The 18,397-nt window shown below is 34.1% G+C and overlaps 1 protein-coding gene across 1 annotated transcript; it reads left to right on the forward strand.

The window, feature by feature from the left end:
• The first annotated feature begins 750 nt into the window (after positions 1–750).
• On the forward strand, positions 751–18,254 carry LOC118199974 (uncharacterized). Its single transcript, XM_035371879.2, has 3 exons — positions 751–982; positions 8,709–8,764; positions 18,014–18,254. The coding sequence occupies exons 1-3, from the start codon at positions 793–795 to the stop codon at positions 18,173–18,175; spliced, it is 408 nt and encodes a 135-aa protein (XP_035227770.1). The 5' UTR covers positions 751–792; the 3' UTR covers positions 18,176–18,254.
• The last annotated feature ends 143 nt before the right edge of the window (positions 18,255–18,397 follow it).

Here is an 18,397-nt window from a genome sequence, read left to right on the forward strand (position 1 = left end):
TATCTATCTTAGGAGAACAATAACTTCGTGAAGGGCTTCCTGAAGTGAAACTAGCTACTGTTCACGTTACACATGTGAAAAACCATAAAATCTTCCCTGGTGCCAACCCATTTGCCGAAATATGGAGCCGGGTCGAACTACGAGAAGAAATATACTCAGAAGTCTTGCCCTCTCGTCCACTGGTGGGCTGTAATATCGCAATGAATTACGAGAGATATAATATAGAATTGAAAGAGCAAGTTCTTCTGAAACAAATATATTATTTCATATAATGTGAATTAACCTTAAGGTAGTCTTTAAGACTTTGGAAATAAAAACTATTTTAGTTAAAAATCAATCTATTTTAGTTAAATATAGTTTAATATACCTTTGACATATATGCTGCAGAATATTACAAAAGACGTTTTTGCAAATCAAAAATGATTGAAAAACATAATTATGCTTCACGTGGTCTTCAACATATTTGCATTACGGCCTATTACAGTTACGGTCCAAAACAGCTGCTATGTTACGAGCGGATATGCAACAAGTATTGTTTCAGTTTTAGCGTGCCCATCCCTAGCAGCTGCATAATCGTGAAATAATTTTCACGTTTTTCCTCTTACAATGAGATTATCTGTAATTTTTATTTCACAGAACAATAGAAGGATGGTAAAAGTATGAGTTCGTAAGTTTTAAAAAATTAGGGATATTATTAGCAGATTTTTCTTGAAATAAGTTGTAACATTCACATATAAAAGGCAACAGAGTTAACCATTTCCTACAGTCTGAAGTATCTTCTTAGCCCACAAGATGAAAGTGCTGTTATTTTCTGGTCTTTTTCTCCTTGCCAGCTGCGCAGCATCGAAAAACAGTTTCTCTCGAGGAATAGGAAATGGAGGAAGAGGAAATCTAGGTGGATTTGGACGCTTTAGGGGACCTCCACCACCCATGTTTCCCAAATGCAAAGAGTTCGAGCAAGCTGTCAACGAGAAAATGGAAGGTAAGTTCTTTTCGGAGATAATAACTAATTCTTGTTTGTTTGTGCTTTACTCGCAACTCTTCTTCGTGTAATACTCTAAGATTAAACTTAATTTGTTATTTAACCATACCTATTTAGCATTCTTTTGTTTGAACGAATTTTCATTGTCACTTGCTCTCAGGCTCCAGGTTTTGTTGTGCCGTCAAAAGAAGACTTTTTTCATTACTCCTACTAATTTCATCCTAAATATCTGAATACTGTTTCGTTACAATGGATCATTTTGTTAAGCAAATATTTGAAAGTTTTATTCTAATCTGTTTTTAAAATTGTTTTCCTTATTTCTGTTATTGTCAAAGCACAACTGCAAGGATTTAATTTATTTATATATACTTTTGTCACTCGGAATATAAAATATACACTCATGTCCATAAATTAAGGATAATTCGAAGTCACGCGGAAATCGAACTCTAAAATAAATATATCACCTGTAAAATCCCTACACACATCTTCAAGAATCAAATGCAAATTTCAGGAAGTAACCAGATGACACCGATGGTACATCACAATGACGAGAGTGTAAGAGAGTGATATATAAGGAATACAGGCAAAGAAGTAAAATTGTTCGCAGGCACTTTATAAGCATTTTAGATCAATAACCGAATAGTTATGACACAAAGGACGCATTTGGATGATTTTTTACGTGGTATAATTATCGGCCGTCTGGAATGTGGACGTACCCAACTGGAAGTATCAGACGAACTTGGAATTGCCCAGAGTGTCATCTTCAGGCCTTGGCAACGATTCCAAGATGATGGTAATGTGAGTAGACGTTACAGCACAGGTCGTCCCAGAGTTACAACGCCGAATGCAAAGCGGTATTTGGCAGTTACTGCCAAAATAAACAGGCGGAGCACAGCCTCAGACCTGTCTCGTCAGCTCTCTTCAGCCACTGAAACGACAATTTCAAGGCAGACCGTGTACAGACGTTTAGGGCAGATTGGTCTATATGCTCGTAGACCTGTCAGATGCGTTCCACTTACTGCAACTCATTGTCGCCTGCATTTAGCCTGGAGTAGAGAGCATGCATTGTGGACACCGCAACAGAGTCCAGGTTTAGCTTGCAGTCTGATTCTCGCCGGACTTCCATATGGAGAGCTCCAGATACCCGTTACCACCAAGAAAACATCATTGAACGACACCGTTACGGTGGTGCAGGAGTGCTCGTTTGGGGTGAAATTATTCTGCGTTCCAAAACTAACCTTCAGGTTCAAATTGGAACCATGACAAGCCAAATCTATCGGGACGTCATTCTGTAATAACATGTACGTTTGTTTCGGGGCGCCATGGGCGCACAATTTGTGTTTATGGATGACAACGCCCGTCCTCACCGTGCAAACATCGTAAGCGAATGCCTTCAATCGGAGGATATCACCCGTATGGAATGGCCACCATTCTCACCGATCTTGAATCCACTAAAGCATGTGTGGGACATGCTTGGCCGACGAGTTGCAGCCCGTCAACCTCCTCTACATGTCTGCCCGAACTTCGGAGAGCATTGCTTTTTGAGTGGTGTAATATCCCCCAAGATCAGAACGATAATTTGATACTCAGCATGCCTAGGCGTTGTACGGACTGTATTGCATCGTCTGAGAGACATACAATGTATTAACAATCATACCAACCATGTAATATTGGTTTTTTGTAAATAGGTTTTTTTTTGTAATTTGTTCCAGGGAGAAAATATTGCTAATTTTTTTAATAATATCAAACATATAGCATCTTTTTTGCTCTTTACCTTTCGTTTAATAAATAAGCTTTACAAATAAGTCAAATTTGTTTTGCTTCTAACTCTTCCTTTGCCTGATTTTGCATTATCCTTAATTTATGGACATGAGTGTATTTACTTTTTGTTATTGATTTCTAAAAATTTTATTTTAGTCTATAATTAATTGTTCTTTTGCATAAAGCTATATACTTTATGTTGCACATTAGTAATACGTGCAATCGTTTAGCAAAGTCCGTAAGTCTCATTTAATTTGTAATAAATTGAGTAAATCAGAGCGTCCATTTATATTTATTGATAAAGTTGTACGGCCATTAGGTTACTTTGAAGCAGGAGACAGGAATACGAGCAATGCCTTAGCCGGGAGTCTAACCCTGGACCTCTCGAATTTGCTTTCAGTTACACCACGAAGGCATGCAGAAAGAAGGGAGAAAATATCCTATAACGTTTATGATTATATCTTATCAAAGTGTTTAATTACATATATATCCTCATTCCAAAATAAACATTAAGTAAAAGAAATATATTTTGGGTCATAAAAATAAAAAACAAATATTTTATACGAACATTATAAAAGAAGAAATAATAATAATAGTGGCCACATATGCTACGGAAGTATGTTAAGAAATATACTTTCGCATACTTCGTTTCTTTACTGATTTATTTTGATACCAGAAGCATAAGCTGAAATTGGTTAACATCATCTGAAATTAAATGTTCATTTACTTCATCTTTAATTTCTGCCTTGGTTACTACTTATATTGTGCCTTAGAAAGTAAATTTAGTGATTATCGTTATTGAAATTATATGTATTATAATTCCCATGGATATCAAAAAATGCCATGTACGGAAATGAAAGACATCTGAAATTTAAAGATTAACCTTCCCAGAGATGCATTAAAAAGAAGCATTTCGAGAAAATTATGTGCTAGTTACTTTATAAGGTATTTCTCCCTCTTTTCTCCATGCCTTCGTGGTGTAACGGTAGCACGGCGCGTATCCGAGAGGTCCAGGTTCCATTCCGGGCGAGAACACTGCACATATTTCATGCTTCCTGCTTCAAAAAAGCCCAATCACTCTATAGTGGCTCCCGAATTAAAAGGTGGGGGATGATGATTCTTCACCACCAGGATTTGGCGATTGGGTCCGCTAATCCTCTTAACTCGTTCGGACTACTGTCTTACGTGCCGCGGGGCTAATCACTCCTCTCTTTGTGACTAATCTCAGGTAGTTAAGTTCTCTGTCCATGAATAAGGACTTCTTATCGATCTCCCTTATCCTCCCCTTAGCCCATCGGCTTTTCTTTTCCTTTTCCATGGCGTATGCTCTTTCTTATCCAATTCAGATTTTATTAACAAAGATGTGGTGGTAATTGCATTTAACTGCAAAAGTACTCCCTAACAAGAACGTCGTGGTCCTTGGTCCTAATCCCCAGTTGTCATTTAAAAGGATGAGTATATAAGTTATTTTCTCCCTCCTTTTTGTATGCCTTCGTGGTATAACGGTAACACACTCGGAGCGTGTTTGAGAGGTCCAGGTTAGAATCCAGCAAGGGCATTGCTCATAATCTCTAAAGTTTTAAAACCAAAAGTTTCTGCTTCTTTGTCTGGTTGATCCAAACATTTTCAGCCAATATTACCATTACTGCTGTTTTTCACCTCCTTGTTTCGGTTCATCTACTACTAGTCCCATTTACTCATAAAAATTGTATGGTAATTTTTTTTTTCTGGTTTTTACAATCTTTAGCTTCTTTACCGCATACCTATCTTTATACATTTTTGACAAATTGCACTCTACAGTTAGCTAACCCTCATTTTTAGAGAATTTTGAAACGTTTCGTAATTGTATTCTTTCACAACGCCGCAAATAAAGGAGATCATTCTCCTATGTACAGTTTGTATAAACGTTTATATAAAATCTGATAACATCACAGATAAGTATTAAATGCGTACATTTTTACTCTTTTAGAAATTGTCCTTCTCTCACTCTTTACTAATTTTTTTTAGTAGCAAAAGATAACCTTGATTTTATCCATATCAGGAATCAGATCTATCACGTTATACGTTTTTGTTCTTTCGGAAAGCAATTTTCGTTTCTGTACCTAGATTTTCAGTAGATTTGCTTACCGATTCAGATATACTGATCAATATTTGTATATGAATTTCAGAATTCGTATGTTTAGAATGCTTCTAGACAAATTTAACATGAGTATTTCTGCTAACTTTGCAGTTAGTTTCAAAACACACATTTTAATATGGTTTTAAACATGTTTCTATGGCTGTAGAACAAATAACAAAATGAAATTTTTCTGAACTCTGTTTAAGTAATATCCTTTATACACTCGTGTCCATAAATTAAGGATAATGCAAAATCAGGCAAATGGAGAGTTAGAAGCAAAATAAATTTGACTTATTTGTAAAGCTTATTTATTAAACAAAAGGTAAAGAGCAAAAAAAGATGTTATATGTTTGATATTATTAAAAAAATTAGCGATATTTTCTCCCTGGAGCAAGTTACAAAAAAAACCTATTTACAAAAAACCAATATTGCATGTTTGGTATGATTGTTAATACATTGTATGTCCTCCAGACTATGCAATACAGTCCGTATAACGCCTACGCATGCTGAGTATCAAATTATCGATCTGATATTGGGGGATATTACACCACTCAAAAGCAATGCTCTCCGAAGTTCCGGTAGACATAAAGGAGGAGGTTGACGGGCTGCAACTCGTCGTCCAACCATATCCCACACGTGCTCTACTGGATTCAAGTCCGGTGAGAATGGTGGCCAGTCCATACGGGTGATATCTACCGATTGAAGGCATTCGCTTACGATGTTTGCACGGTGAGGACGGGCGTTGTCATCCATAAACTCAAATTGTGCGCACATGGCGCCCCGAAACATACGTACATGTTGTTCCAAAATGACGTCCCGATAGATTTGGCTTGTCAAGGTTCCAATTTGAACATGCAGGTCAGTTCTGGAACCCAAATTAATTCCACCCCAAACGAACGCTCCTGCACCACCATAACGGTGTCGTTCAATGATGTTTTCCTGGTGGTAACGGGTACCTGAAGCTCTCCATATGAAAGTCCGGCGAGAATCAGACTGCATTCTAAACCTGGACTCGTCGGAAAACATCACGCAAGCCCACTGTTGCGGTGTCCACAATGCATACTCTCTATTCCAGGCTAACCGCAGGCGACAGTGAGTTGCAGTAAGTGGAACGCATCTGACAGGTCTACGAGCATATAGACCAATCTGCCCTAAGCGTCTGTACACGGTCTGCCTTGAAATTGTCGTACCAGTGGCTGAAAAGTGCTGACGAGACAGGTCTGAGGCTGTGCTCCGCCTGTTTCTTTTGGCGGTAACTTTCAAATACCGGTCCTCATTCGGCGTTGTAACTCTGGAGCGACCTGTGCTGTAACGTCTACTCACTTTACCATCATCTTGGAATCGTTACTAAAGCTTGGAGATGACACTCTGGGCGATTCCAAGTTCGTCTGATACTTCCAGTTGGGTACGTTCACATTCCAGACGGCCGATAATTATACCACGTAAAAAATCATCCAAATGCGTCCTTTGTGTCATAACTATTCGGTTATTGATCTAAAATGCTTAAAAGTGCCTGCGAAAAATTTTACTTCTTTGCCTGTATTCCTTATATATCACTTTCTTACACTCTCGTCATTGTGACGTGCCATCGGTGTCATCTGGTTACTTCCTGAAATTTGCATATGATTCTTGAAGATGTGTGTAGTGATTTTACAGGTGTTATATTTATTTTAGAGTTCGATTTCCGCGTGACTCCGAATTATCCTTAATTTATGACATGAGTGTATTTAGATTGCCAATGATAAGCGTCTAAATGTAAAGTTTGTTTCAATAACAAAAAATAATTAACTTTTAAAATAACCATTTGTTTCCATAACTTGCAGAATCAGTATCCTTATTACTGTGTGTGAATAAAATAATGTATGCAATAAAATGTTCGTTTGTAGGATCTAAGATTATTATTACTATTACTATTGTTATTATTATTCTACTCCTTTCAATTAAGAATAACAAACTACCATAAACGTAATGCTTTACTTTGTGTTTCATGTTATGTAAGTCTCACTAAAAAGGGCTATGTTAAGGAAATTATAAGATTTCCTTAAAATAATCATTTTTGATGGTTATCGTGCAATAAGTTAACAACATAATGATTTCTTTCTGTTAATAGTTGTTTATAGTAGCAGGTATTTAGATATCTGTAGCAACAAAATCCATGATGAAATCAGTTCCATAAACCCCTTGCAAGGAAGTCGTCACTTCCATTCATGAAGACTCATGCTGGTAATGTCACTTCGTTCAAGTACATTCACTTTTGAATCTGTCTGAACTTTTCTGTCTTTAAACAAATGTGTCGAGTGAAGTAGGTACAGGATTATTGTAGAATATAATTGTTTTATATACATATTATTAACAGAGCTAAAATGAACTTTTGTAAACTACTATCGGCATTTTGCAATATGTGAATAAGTCCTATTTGTTACCTCAGTCTAAAGATTTGAAATACCTCATTTTTTAAATTACGTTACCTAAGTCTCTGAATTTCCAGTTTTCAGTGATCGAAAATATCTTGGATGATCGATTAGTAATGAATAAAAAATGATTTAAACGCCATTCCTCAAATTAACGTTTAATTAGATAAAATTCAGAGATTGACCTTATAAATCGAAAAATATGATACATTTTTCATAATAACGTAAGCTTTTGTTACTTCATTCTGTTAAAACTAAAAACTGAATGAAGTATCACATCATGCTAGTCTGCAATGGTTTACTGATATCATTGGCAACTTAACGCGGGACTATGAAAGGATACTATTTTAAATGCTGTCGCTTTCTGTCACTTGCAGAATCATAGTTCGCTGAATCTGCAGCACATGCGCAAACCTATGGTGTTATTTACAAAAAATTTATTTCTCATGTTATTGGAATAAAACCTCTGCTATCAGCAATGACAACTGTACAAGATTCTCATACGTTGATTACTGGATTCCTTATGTGCATTCTAGGTCAAATGCTACCAGCTTAGTTCCAGGATTTTCGGCGTCTAAGGTTATCAATACGATTGTCGCCTCTTATATATAGAAATATTAAACTATTCCAGGGGTTGGGACCTACATGTCCCGCGCATTCACTATTTTAAAAGTATCTCAAGAAATTTCAGTAAATTATGGATATTTAAAATGCAATCTTTAATATGGACTAGGAAGCGTAAGATCCCGTTGATTTGTTTTACTGCTCCTTCCTGTACAAATATCTGACTAAATGGCCCTTATACTTAAAGCATTGGTCCCTATACTCCACGAGAAAAGTTTAAGGAATTGAAGGCGAAATACACCTTTATTTATTTGTCGTTCTTGAGAACACTTTTGCTAACGCCCTCCTTTTGCTCGCCGGACCTCGAACCATGGACATCTCGAATATACGTCGAGCGTGTTAACCACTACACCACGAAGACATGCTAAGAAGACGGGAGATCTACCTTATATACTCCCCCTTTTAAAAGGCGACTGTGGATTAGGGGACCCTTCGCCGGGACTCGAACCACGGACCTCTCTATTACGCGTCTAGCTTGCTAAGCACTATACGACGGAGGTATGGTAAGAAGGCGGAAGAAATACCTTATAAACTATATGATAAATTATTTTCCTTTTTTTATTGCATGAGTTATTAAATCCATTTTAAATAAAAAATTAATTGTATAAAAGTATTTCTTATTTTATTGAATTTTTCTTTGATATAAACGTTTAAAAAGTATAACTATTATTCTGTGACATACTTTATACTTTATGCACTTCTAGATTATTTCCTATTTTGGTAATTAAATATTTTATTTACATAGGTAAGACATATATGTAATTATTGTTAAGCATATGGAAGGACTTGTTGAAAAATATTTATTTTTCAGAGAAGAGAATGAGCGGCGAAATCGGACCATCTAACTGCAGGAGTGGAAATATGGAGGTTTGTTATATTTTACAATTTTTTCCCTTTCATCACCCTTTATTAGCCTTAAGAATAAAAATATATTGCATTTTATGAACTTACTGATTAAGAGAGAAATTAGAAAACTTTAGTTAATTTCATTGAAAGAGTATCACTAGAAATATTTTGCAAATACATACTGCATCTAATCTCACAATAATTAAACTTAATTAGCTTCTTTATTGCAGCTTTAATTAGTTGTCTTATCGTATCTTTGCAACTAAAACAGAACCCTAATTATACAGATAACATATAAACCTAAATATTTATGAAAACTACGTTTCATAGTATGCATACGAACCTTGTGAAGTTTCGGGAAATTAAGCATTTAAAACGGGAAATTACAAAGTATAATTCTATTCTATTAACTCGTCTCCAGCTAATAAGGATTCTAATCCTACGCTATAACATATAGAAAATTCATTCATCAAGCTTCAGGTCGGCAGCTCATTGATTCAGGCTAAACAATTGTACTGGGTGGTTTCCACAGTATTCTCCCTAAACTACAAATTCGATCGTGTTTAAAATCAAATTAATTGACATTCTGATGAGTTAAGTTAAGAACAGCAAAAATGATATTTAATAATGCATTCAGAAAATGTAAAATTTGAATAAAATAATTTTTAACTTCCCAAGTTCGGAATTAACGTAATAAATAACGTAACTGATGAATTAAATTTGTAGTTTTATTGTAACTTACTATAATACTTTTACTTAATTGCATATCATTTTTATGAACTCAGAGATTCGATAATTTTGAGTTAGCTAGATACAAGTAATCATACGCTCGCAATTACCACTGTTAGAAATAACAGTGGTAATTGCGACCTAGTAACCATATTTAAACAGAACCATATTTATTTATTTGCTAACCTAGTAACCATATTTAAACAGAAATATTATTAATCAAGTTATAATTACCTATTCAAATATACTTATCTGCTCATCCTTAAAAGTTATATCTGTTTGTGGATGAGTTACTGCTCTTGCTAAAATTTGACAATGGAGACAAGGAATAAATGTAAAAATTAATTTAAATATTTTTTCCTTATTGCTGATGAACTTAACTTAGAATAATACAACACAACATTAAAATCTTCTTGATATAGCAACTTACATTTGATAAAGCTTATACCGCCAGTAAATTTACACGAACCTACAACCTAACTGCATAGTATAATTAAAATTCAACTAATTTTGTAGCACTTATCAATAGTGCCATTGCTAGGTTTTAACCTCTGTTCTTATCAGTGGCTTTTCTTTCGGTGAACTATAGCAGCGGCGACAGCAGCCAAGTATCTACTACAAATCATGCCGGTTAAGATTTCTCTTCTGTTTTAACATACGCCAACTGCCATAAAATCTGCATAATCTTCTGGACTGAGTTGAATGCATGACAAAACGAGACTTGAAGGAAGAATCAAAATAAATTTAATGGTTCATTCAACGTAAAAGAAATATCACAAAATTAGATCAAATTTACCATTTATTGTGAATAAAAATTGTTTTATGAAACACTTTTTATAATCTAAAAGCGTAAGCAAAATTAGTAGATTTAATTTATTGTAAATCTTGGTAAGATTTGTTTCATATAAAATATTTCTCACTTTCACAAATGTAAGCAATAAGTGGCGATTCATCGCATTCCTTGCTCTTAAGCACCAAGAAATCATTTGAGTGGAGCTAACATACAAGTAACAAAGATCCACTTGCTCTGACATAATGAATGCACATAAAACCAGTACAGAAAATAACTTAACTAACATAGAGAATGCTTCTTTTCTATGCAGGAAATACTACCAAACTACATTTAGCTAATGGGTCATATAGATAAAAGGATAGGAAGAAGACTCACTTAATAACACTTTGACGAAAACTAGCGCTCTTTTCCTCTGGCAGAATGTAGCAGCTTTCGCTTTTTTCGCTTTTTGCGATAATAAAATTCGCAAAAAAGACAGTAACATCTGCAAGAAACTATAAAAACTTCTCTTCTGTACTGAGAACTGAAGATAAGTAGTCTCCGAAACGATAAATGAATATTAATACATTTCCGCACCATTTTTCTTATCCCATTCACTTTGCACAGAATGCCAGCTATTCGAATTCATTATTCACAGGCTGGGATGTACTTCGACTGCTGCTGAGAAAGGAATTCCGACAGGATTCTTTATGCTAGTGGGCCAGGTGTCGAACATAACGCTTAAGTCATTCATCAACTGTCGCCTTGAGTTCAACTGGAAGAAGTGCAAAAGTATGCAAATTCCCTGACAGTGAATCCTAGATTTAAAACAGATGTTCCATCGTGTTCACATATTTTTAAGTCATCCATTACAAACTGGTATTGCAAAAATTCCTTTTTGTGGTAAACAGTAAATTTTGTTGTTAAAAAACGTTTAATTTTTTCCTTTCTCGTAATTATCATTACCAAACTATTGTTGTTGTTGGGACATTATTAATAACTAAGAAATTCATAAGAATTTCAAAATTACACTAATAATTACAAATCTGCAAAAATTAAGCGCAGTCATAGTAATTAAACCATGATTTCCTTGAGATGATTTATTTACCATTTGGCTTTAATAGCAGCAGGTAGGCGTCTAAATAATCGTACTTTCAATTTTAAATTATTTAGGCTTATTATACTTAAAAACATAAGCTTTTATTCATTACTCTCTAATAAGCGTAATTTTCTCAAAATTTTATACAAAGGTCTTAGAAATCATTTAGCGTTACGTTTCATCATATTATTCTTTCAGTACTTCCTTTAGAAAAAGGCTTATCTACAGAATTAAAGGAAGAACTAGCAAATTGATTATTATACAACTCATAGGCTCCACTCCCTCTATTATGTTAACACATACAGAAATAGCAATAACAATGCTAAACATTTGTAGAAGCGGTTTTAGGTCTTAGATATTTCTGAAATTATTTTTTTTTAGAAAGTTCTTTTCACAATTAGCAACACATACAAGAATTGTAAGAAACGCTTGCAGCAGTCGTTCTGAATTCATTTTAGGAAACCAAACTGCAAAATTCAAGTGGACGCCTTTCAGCGTCCTTATTTCGTTTTCCGTACCAATAACAAAAATATAACTCTGAAGTGGATGTCTCTTAATGAGGGATTTTTCTTTATTAGTGTCATCGCGATCAAAATTAAGCTGGTATTCGTATTTTTCATTCAAACTTTCTTGGCTACTTGTGTGATAAGTAGCATTCTCTAATTAATAATTACCTCTTTCCAGCTATTTAAGGTAATTCCATGGGGGGCTGAGAAATAAAGAATCTAAAGTTGGCTCCTTGAGAGTATCTAAATATAGAGGAAATGTTTCGACATGACTGCAGTGTGTAGTTGTTAAAATCGCGCAGTGATTTGTTTGAATATTTTCTCTAAGGACGAAAACATTTTTCTTCTCGAAGGTTATTTTCGTATGGCAATTCAAAATCTTGTTATTCTTCACCTGTTTCTGTCATCGACCCCTGTGAAATAATATTTAAGCGCAAAATATCGCCCGGAGCATTCTGCCCTTTCCCTCTCCTATAGCTATGGTACTTGTCAATATTTGATCATGTTTTTTTTTTTACCAGTGCATCTCTGTTTAGTTTGATAGACGTTAAGACTGCGAAGAGTATATTCTAGATGTTCGACTGTTAGTCTGGAACTTTTGCTCTTATTTTACCCTTTTTTAATTACATATATATGTATACATTTAACATGTATTTCAACATGTAAATGCTTTCAGGAAGAGAACAACCTGAACAAGAAATGTTTGTGAAGCTCTGGAAGTATATTTTAAGGAGATATAACCGATAAATATTATTCTTAAATAAATTACTATTTTGCCTTTGCATACTTAATTACAACTCTTTACATTGTATTTACAAGTTTGCTGATAAATTGATGTCTACTGAGAATGAGCAGCACGTGCACTTAAATCCGTTGACGCTTTCTGAAATCTTACTCAAATGGACTTAGATAAACTGCAATAAATATATTTTCAGCAGTTTATCTCAATTTTTCTCGAGAGATTTCTAGAGTGAATTGCGTTGCTGCTCTTAAAGTGAAATTGCTGTAACTTCAGTTTAATTTCGAGTGATGCGATTAAATGAAACATTATTATTAAATTCTTTAGCTTTAAAAGTGCATGTTAGTTCATTTAAATAAACAGTCAAATCCATTAAAGTTATTCTAACTCATTCCCTCTTGAACTCACACTTTTGTTTACTTTACCACTGTATCATAAGGGTAGCTTCAATACAGAGCCGCAAGTTAAACGTCCATTAATAAAAAGCGTGGAAATACTATTGAAATTCTAGATCTTGTCTCCATGCTTTTATGTTATTCAATCAATATAATTTGATATTATATATCAATGCTATTTCTCGCAATCCTTTTGCACTCACTTTTTCACAAACATATACGTATTGTTTTGTGCTATGAGTTCGTGGAAATATATAACTAGCCCAGATGAATAGGAAAACTTATTGAAAAAAAGAGTAACTTTTACAGGCAAGATGAACAGCTATAAATAGCGAAAGAGGAAAACAAAGATGTTAGCCAAACATTCTCCTTAATGTGTATGGAATATTCAAGATCACTAAAACCGTTCGCAAAGCAAAATCTAATTCAGTAATAGAGCAGAAGGCTCATCACTGCAAAGAAGACCAATTATTGAATCCAACTAACTGATGGCTATTCATACGTTATGCTTGAAGTATTCCTGCTTGGAGGAAGATAAGTGCTTCAAGAAAAGTTCAGTGCTTCAAGTTCTGCTGAGGCTTCATAAATTCATTTTTCAGAAATCTTCGGAATGTTGCAGAGTTGGCAAAACTTAGCCCAAATGCTGTGTAAGCCAGTGAGGTGGATCTCCGGCTTTTCTGACTCTTATTAATCTTTAAACTTCTAATGTCAGCAAAATTAAAAGATGTACAAGATAATACATGAAATAAATAATGTTACGTTTATTTCTTCACACATCAGTTGTTACTTTACAGAGTTCGTGCGGAATTGGAGTGAATAACAACGACACTTGATGAAGTATCGAAATACACTTTATTTGCCAGTATTGTCAGGAAAGCTCCAAAATACGTTTTACAGTCGTCGATGAACTACTATAAACCCGCCGGAACAATCAGCGACACAGCTGTCACGTTATCAAGCTATCACGGTGGAGACAGCTTCATTACAAAGCACTAGAATACGGCTTCCGATTCTGCTCGGACGTTCTCGGAACTCCACGTACTCTCGAGATGCTCCACGTGATGCACTCGACGACACACAGAGCACGGCTCCCGACTCTTCGGTTCAGTCGTTCCCGGAGCTCAACACGCTCTCTCAACGATGCACTAACCTCGATACACTAAGAGATTCTTCGATGCACTCGACGACCCACTCGGCACTCGCTACCCGGCTGTCAACTCGATCGACTCCGCAGGGATTGACTCGCTAGACGAGACACCAACTCGATACTAACTAACTCGCACTCTATGCGAGGCACTCTCGCTCGCCCTCTCGACAAGGCGCACACCCTGACTGCGGACCAGCAGGGTTTATATAGCTTTCGGCTTGTCTTCGAGAACGTTCTGGGCGAAACCGGTAAGAATTCGTTCCAGAAGGTTCTCCATTTGTCCATGGCATATCGCCAATTTTCTAGCCAAATATGGCAACCCTGCATTTTCTTGCATTTTATGGCAACCCTAAAACTGCTTTGCGGGGAAGCCATCTCTCCGCGCCTGTACATTTTGTAACAAAATAAAATTAAAAGATCTACAAGATAATACATGAAATAAATACATAAAAATAAAAAAGGATAAAAAATTCCAGAATAATTAAAATGCACAAGAAATAAATATAAAATTATCATAAAAATAGTGTTAAATAAATAAATTATTAAATAAATTATTTTAAACAAATACATAAATATACAGAAATTTAAAAAAAACAAGCAGATAAATACAAAATTTTTCAAGATACATTAACTTTTCTAGAGCACAGCAATCATGAATACATGCACACTTACAAAACTATTGTTTTATATGTTTACAGTATCATGAAAGGACATCTGCATTAAATTAAATTCCATTATATTGAGTATTTAACCAGCAGAATTCAACCTTCAGTCTGTCTTTAAAATGTACTGAAGTTAAATTCTTACCATTTGATTCCGAAGGCAATCATCACTCTAACCTGAGAGCCCTACAGTGCTTTATCCTGGTTTAATAAACCCAGTTAACGTTTTACGATTATTCTGAATAGAGTATAAATAAAACATTAGCCAGATAAGTTCATACTCTAAATAAGCGTTTTACTCTAAATAATCCTAGGCAACGTTTTAGACACATTTCAAATAGAGCAATGACCTTCAATTTTTGTCAACTGAACGTATATATAAAATTTTAATTTTCCGTAGACTATCCTATTATATTCTCAAAACAATAATTAAAAATGCGTTGGAAATAAATCGATATCGATTACCCTTTTGCATAAGATGAAAATAAAACTATTATTTCAATATATGGAACATCTGAATCCTTATATTTGACAAATCTTATTTAAGATTAGAGGCCCGGAAAATCAAATGTACCACCTTTTTTATTCATTCGAATGCTCATGAAGAATACTCATGAATCTCATTCATGCTTTTAGCATGAAGAACAAACTAATATTAACTCAAATCTTTGAAAAGATTAGTTTTATTGCATCTAATTGAAATCAGTATTAAAAAAAATATGATTGTTTCAATTTCAATAAGCTTGAATAGACAGTATCATCTCGTAGCGGTTCTGATTGCCATACTCTTAATTTTCTTGAAAAAAATCTAACGTTTTGATTTTTAAGTTTATTTCTGTCGCTTCATGTCCTACAGTTTTAATTATATAGATAAGTAGATACAAAAGTTTCCTAACTGATATATTTAAAGTTTTAATAGCTTCTTTTTCAGCATGAGTTCCTATGTACCTCGATACGTTTTTCACACTTTTTATGAGCAACTCTATGGTCCTGAAACCGTAATTGGAAGATTTGTGTTCAAAATGTTCCGTAACTTTTTACACTACCAAAAGTGACGGTTGACCGTTCGAGCTAAATGATATCAGAAACTATTGCTCATATCCAGGTAGAGATGTTGAGTAATAATATTGAGCGTAACAGCAAGGTCAAGGAGATAACAGCAAGTTGAAATGACTATTTTGAGCATTCTACGGAACAACTTCACATAAACAAAGTCTCTGCGAGAATGGTACCCTGATTTCTTTCAGCAAATAAAAAACAACAACGTGTCCAGTACTATTCAGAAACAACAATACGGGTTTAAGGAGCTTGGCCACTTCTCTTAGAACTCAGGTCCGCTCGGCTGATGCGAAGTTTTTTGAACCCATCCTTTCCTGTAAGAGACAGATCACCATCCACGTGATCCAAGCGTTGTTTCATTTCTTTCGGATTAAAGCCTTCTTTAGCCAAAAATTTAATGAGAGAATGATAATCAGCTTTAAACATTTCTGACCAAACTAGGGCATTATTTCATTTAGTAAGAAGTCGAATACTAATATATACTATTTCTGTAATGAAATTGCCAAATTTATTCATTTAGCAGTTATTCAAATTTTTCATCTCTTCAAAGACACTTTTCATATTTTATTACTTAAAATTTCATTCATTCATTGCCACTACATCTCTTCAATAGCCCCTACATGCTACAATTGCCACGACTGATTCATTGCCACTTCAGGTGAAAGGAATTTATTAACTAGTAATTTTTTATATGAACACGGAAAACGTTTGAATCACTTACACATTTCCTTTAAACTGCTTAATAAATATAGACGAATTTTTATAACCTGTATTCTTAAATTTGTTTTACATTAAATGAGAACTTCAAATTCTGTTTTAATTAAATATGTTTAATATAAATCAATCTTTTTCTTTTTTCATCTTGTTATTATTCAATGAAAGATTCAAAGGATTCTAGTGATTTAAGAAACTTTTAGGATTAGAGAAGAGCTCAGTAATTTACTTAGCTCTAACTATTTCATTAGGTTTTTTTTCATAAAAAAAGTTCATTTCATAACGTTTTAAGTAAGACAAAATAAAAAATATTTAATTTTTTTTACTATTTTTAAGTTGAATTTGTAGTAATGAAGCTTCCGAATTTTTATTTTGATTACTTAGTTGTGTAGAATATCAGAGGTTTCGCAGAACACAGTTTGAAAACCGCTGAAGTAGAGTGTAAACGTTTCAGGTAAATTTTAAAGTAAGCAGAAGTTTTTGGAGCTATTTTGGGGCATCCATAAAACATTAAAAAGGAATCGGGGGAGCAGATATCATTACATTCTCAAGGATTTCTTTTTATTCCCTCTTAACTGTCCGCTTCGAGTATTTTTTCTAGAAATCCTCAGTTCCATGTTTTGAGAATCTGATTCTTTACACTGTTTAGCATTTTGTAATTGTGATAAATTTCAACGTGTGGTTGCTTAAGCGGAGTATTTTAGTTCATACTTATGAATTATTATCGGAACATATATCTTCTTGCTGCATTTATTTCCGATAAGCATAGTCCTATTATTAATATTGTAGTCCGGGAAAAAAAGTGATTACTCGTATTAATTTAAAAAAAAACTCTCTTCTTTTTGATTTAGTTTCATTTTTGCATTTGCACCTTTGTTTTAATTTTAGCTATTACATATCTTCCTAACTATATTATTTGAATAAATCATTTATCATTACATAACTCTTCTAAAAATACTTCCTCGAAAAGTTAAATATTCTGCCAGCGATTTTTTATTCTCTAATATTTTTAAATAAGCCATTCTATTCCATTGCACTGTATATTTTTCAAAATAGTTAGACAAAAACTTAATTTTTTTTTCAAATTCGCTTTTTCGCATATGGCTAAAATTCCTAAAACTACAACGAATCCTCTTAGTGCGACCGCTTCTTTAAGATGACCATCTCTTATCCAGAAACTATAATTATTTTTTTCTCATTTTTTCTCACAAAAATGTTCCTATGACTATTTGATTCCGTAAAAATAGAATTCATGTCGATGCTTACAATAACTAGGACATTTTCTGGGGTATATCCTGAAACAAGACATTGCACTAAAACCCGGGACGCCTGTTCTTTTTAACCAAAATTATTATTATATTTACGAAATTTATTTTGTAAATATTATAAAGAAGTGAAAACAAACGTATAAAAAAATTAACGGAGAATAAATTATTATGTTTTAACAGGAATGTCGTTTTAACGACCTCTTGAAAGCTCGCCAGGAGGTTACTGTAGAACCGACAGAAGAATGTTTAGATCAAGTGAACCAATATATGAAAGGCACACTGATGACCACTGAATCGACTTCGAGCAACGATTATGGAGATTCGGATGCTACTCTTCTCTAAATACTTGCCTTTGAGACTTCCTTTGTATGCTTTAGGTTTTCAAATGCATTAATAAAGTGCTTTTATTTTTGGAGTAAAATTTTCGTCTGTGAAGTTATTTAATGCATTCATTACAAACAATTATTGAACTTCAATTAATATGCTATTCTGATAGACAATAAACATATTTCTGTTTGAATAATATGATTTTAAATAAACACATTGATTATGCAGGGTGTCTCA

This window comes from Stegodyphus dumicola, chromosome 3, assembly GCF_044657685.1.
Source record: "Stegodyphus dumicola isolate Sdum_Otavi_A_Nest chromosome 3, ASM4465768v1".
Taxonomy (NCBI): domain Eukaryota; kingdom Metazoa; phylum Arthropoda; class Arachnida; order Araneae; family Eresidae; genus Stegodyphus; species Stegodyphus dumicola.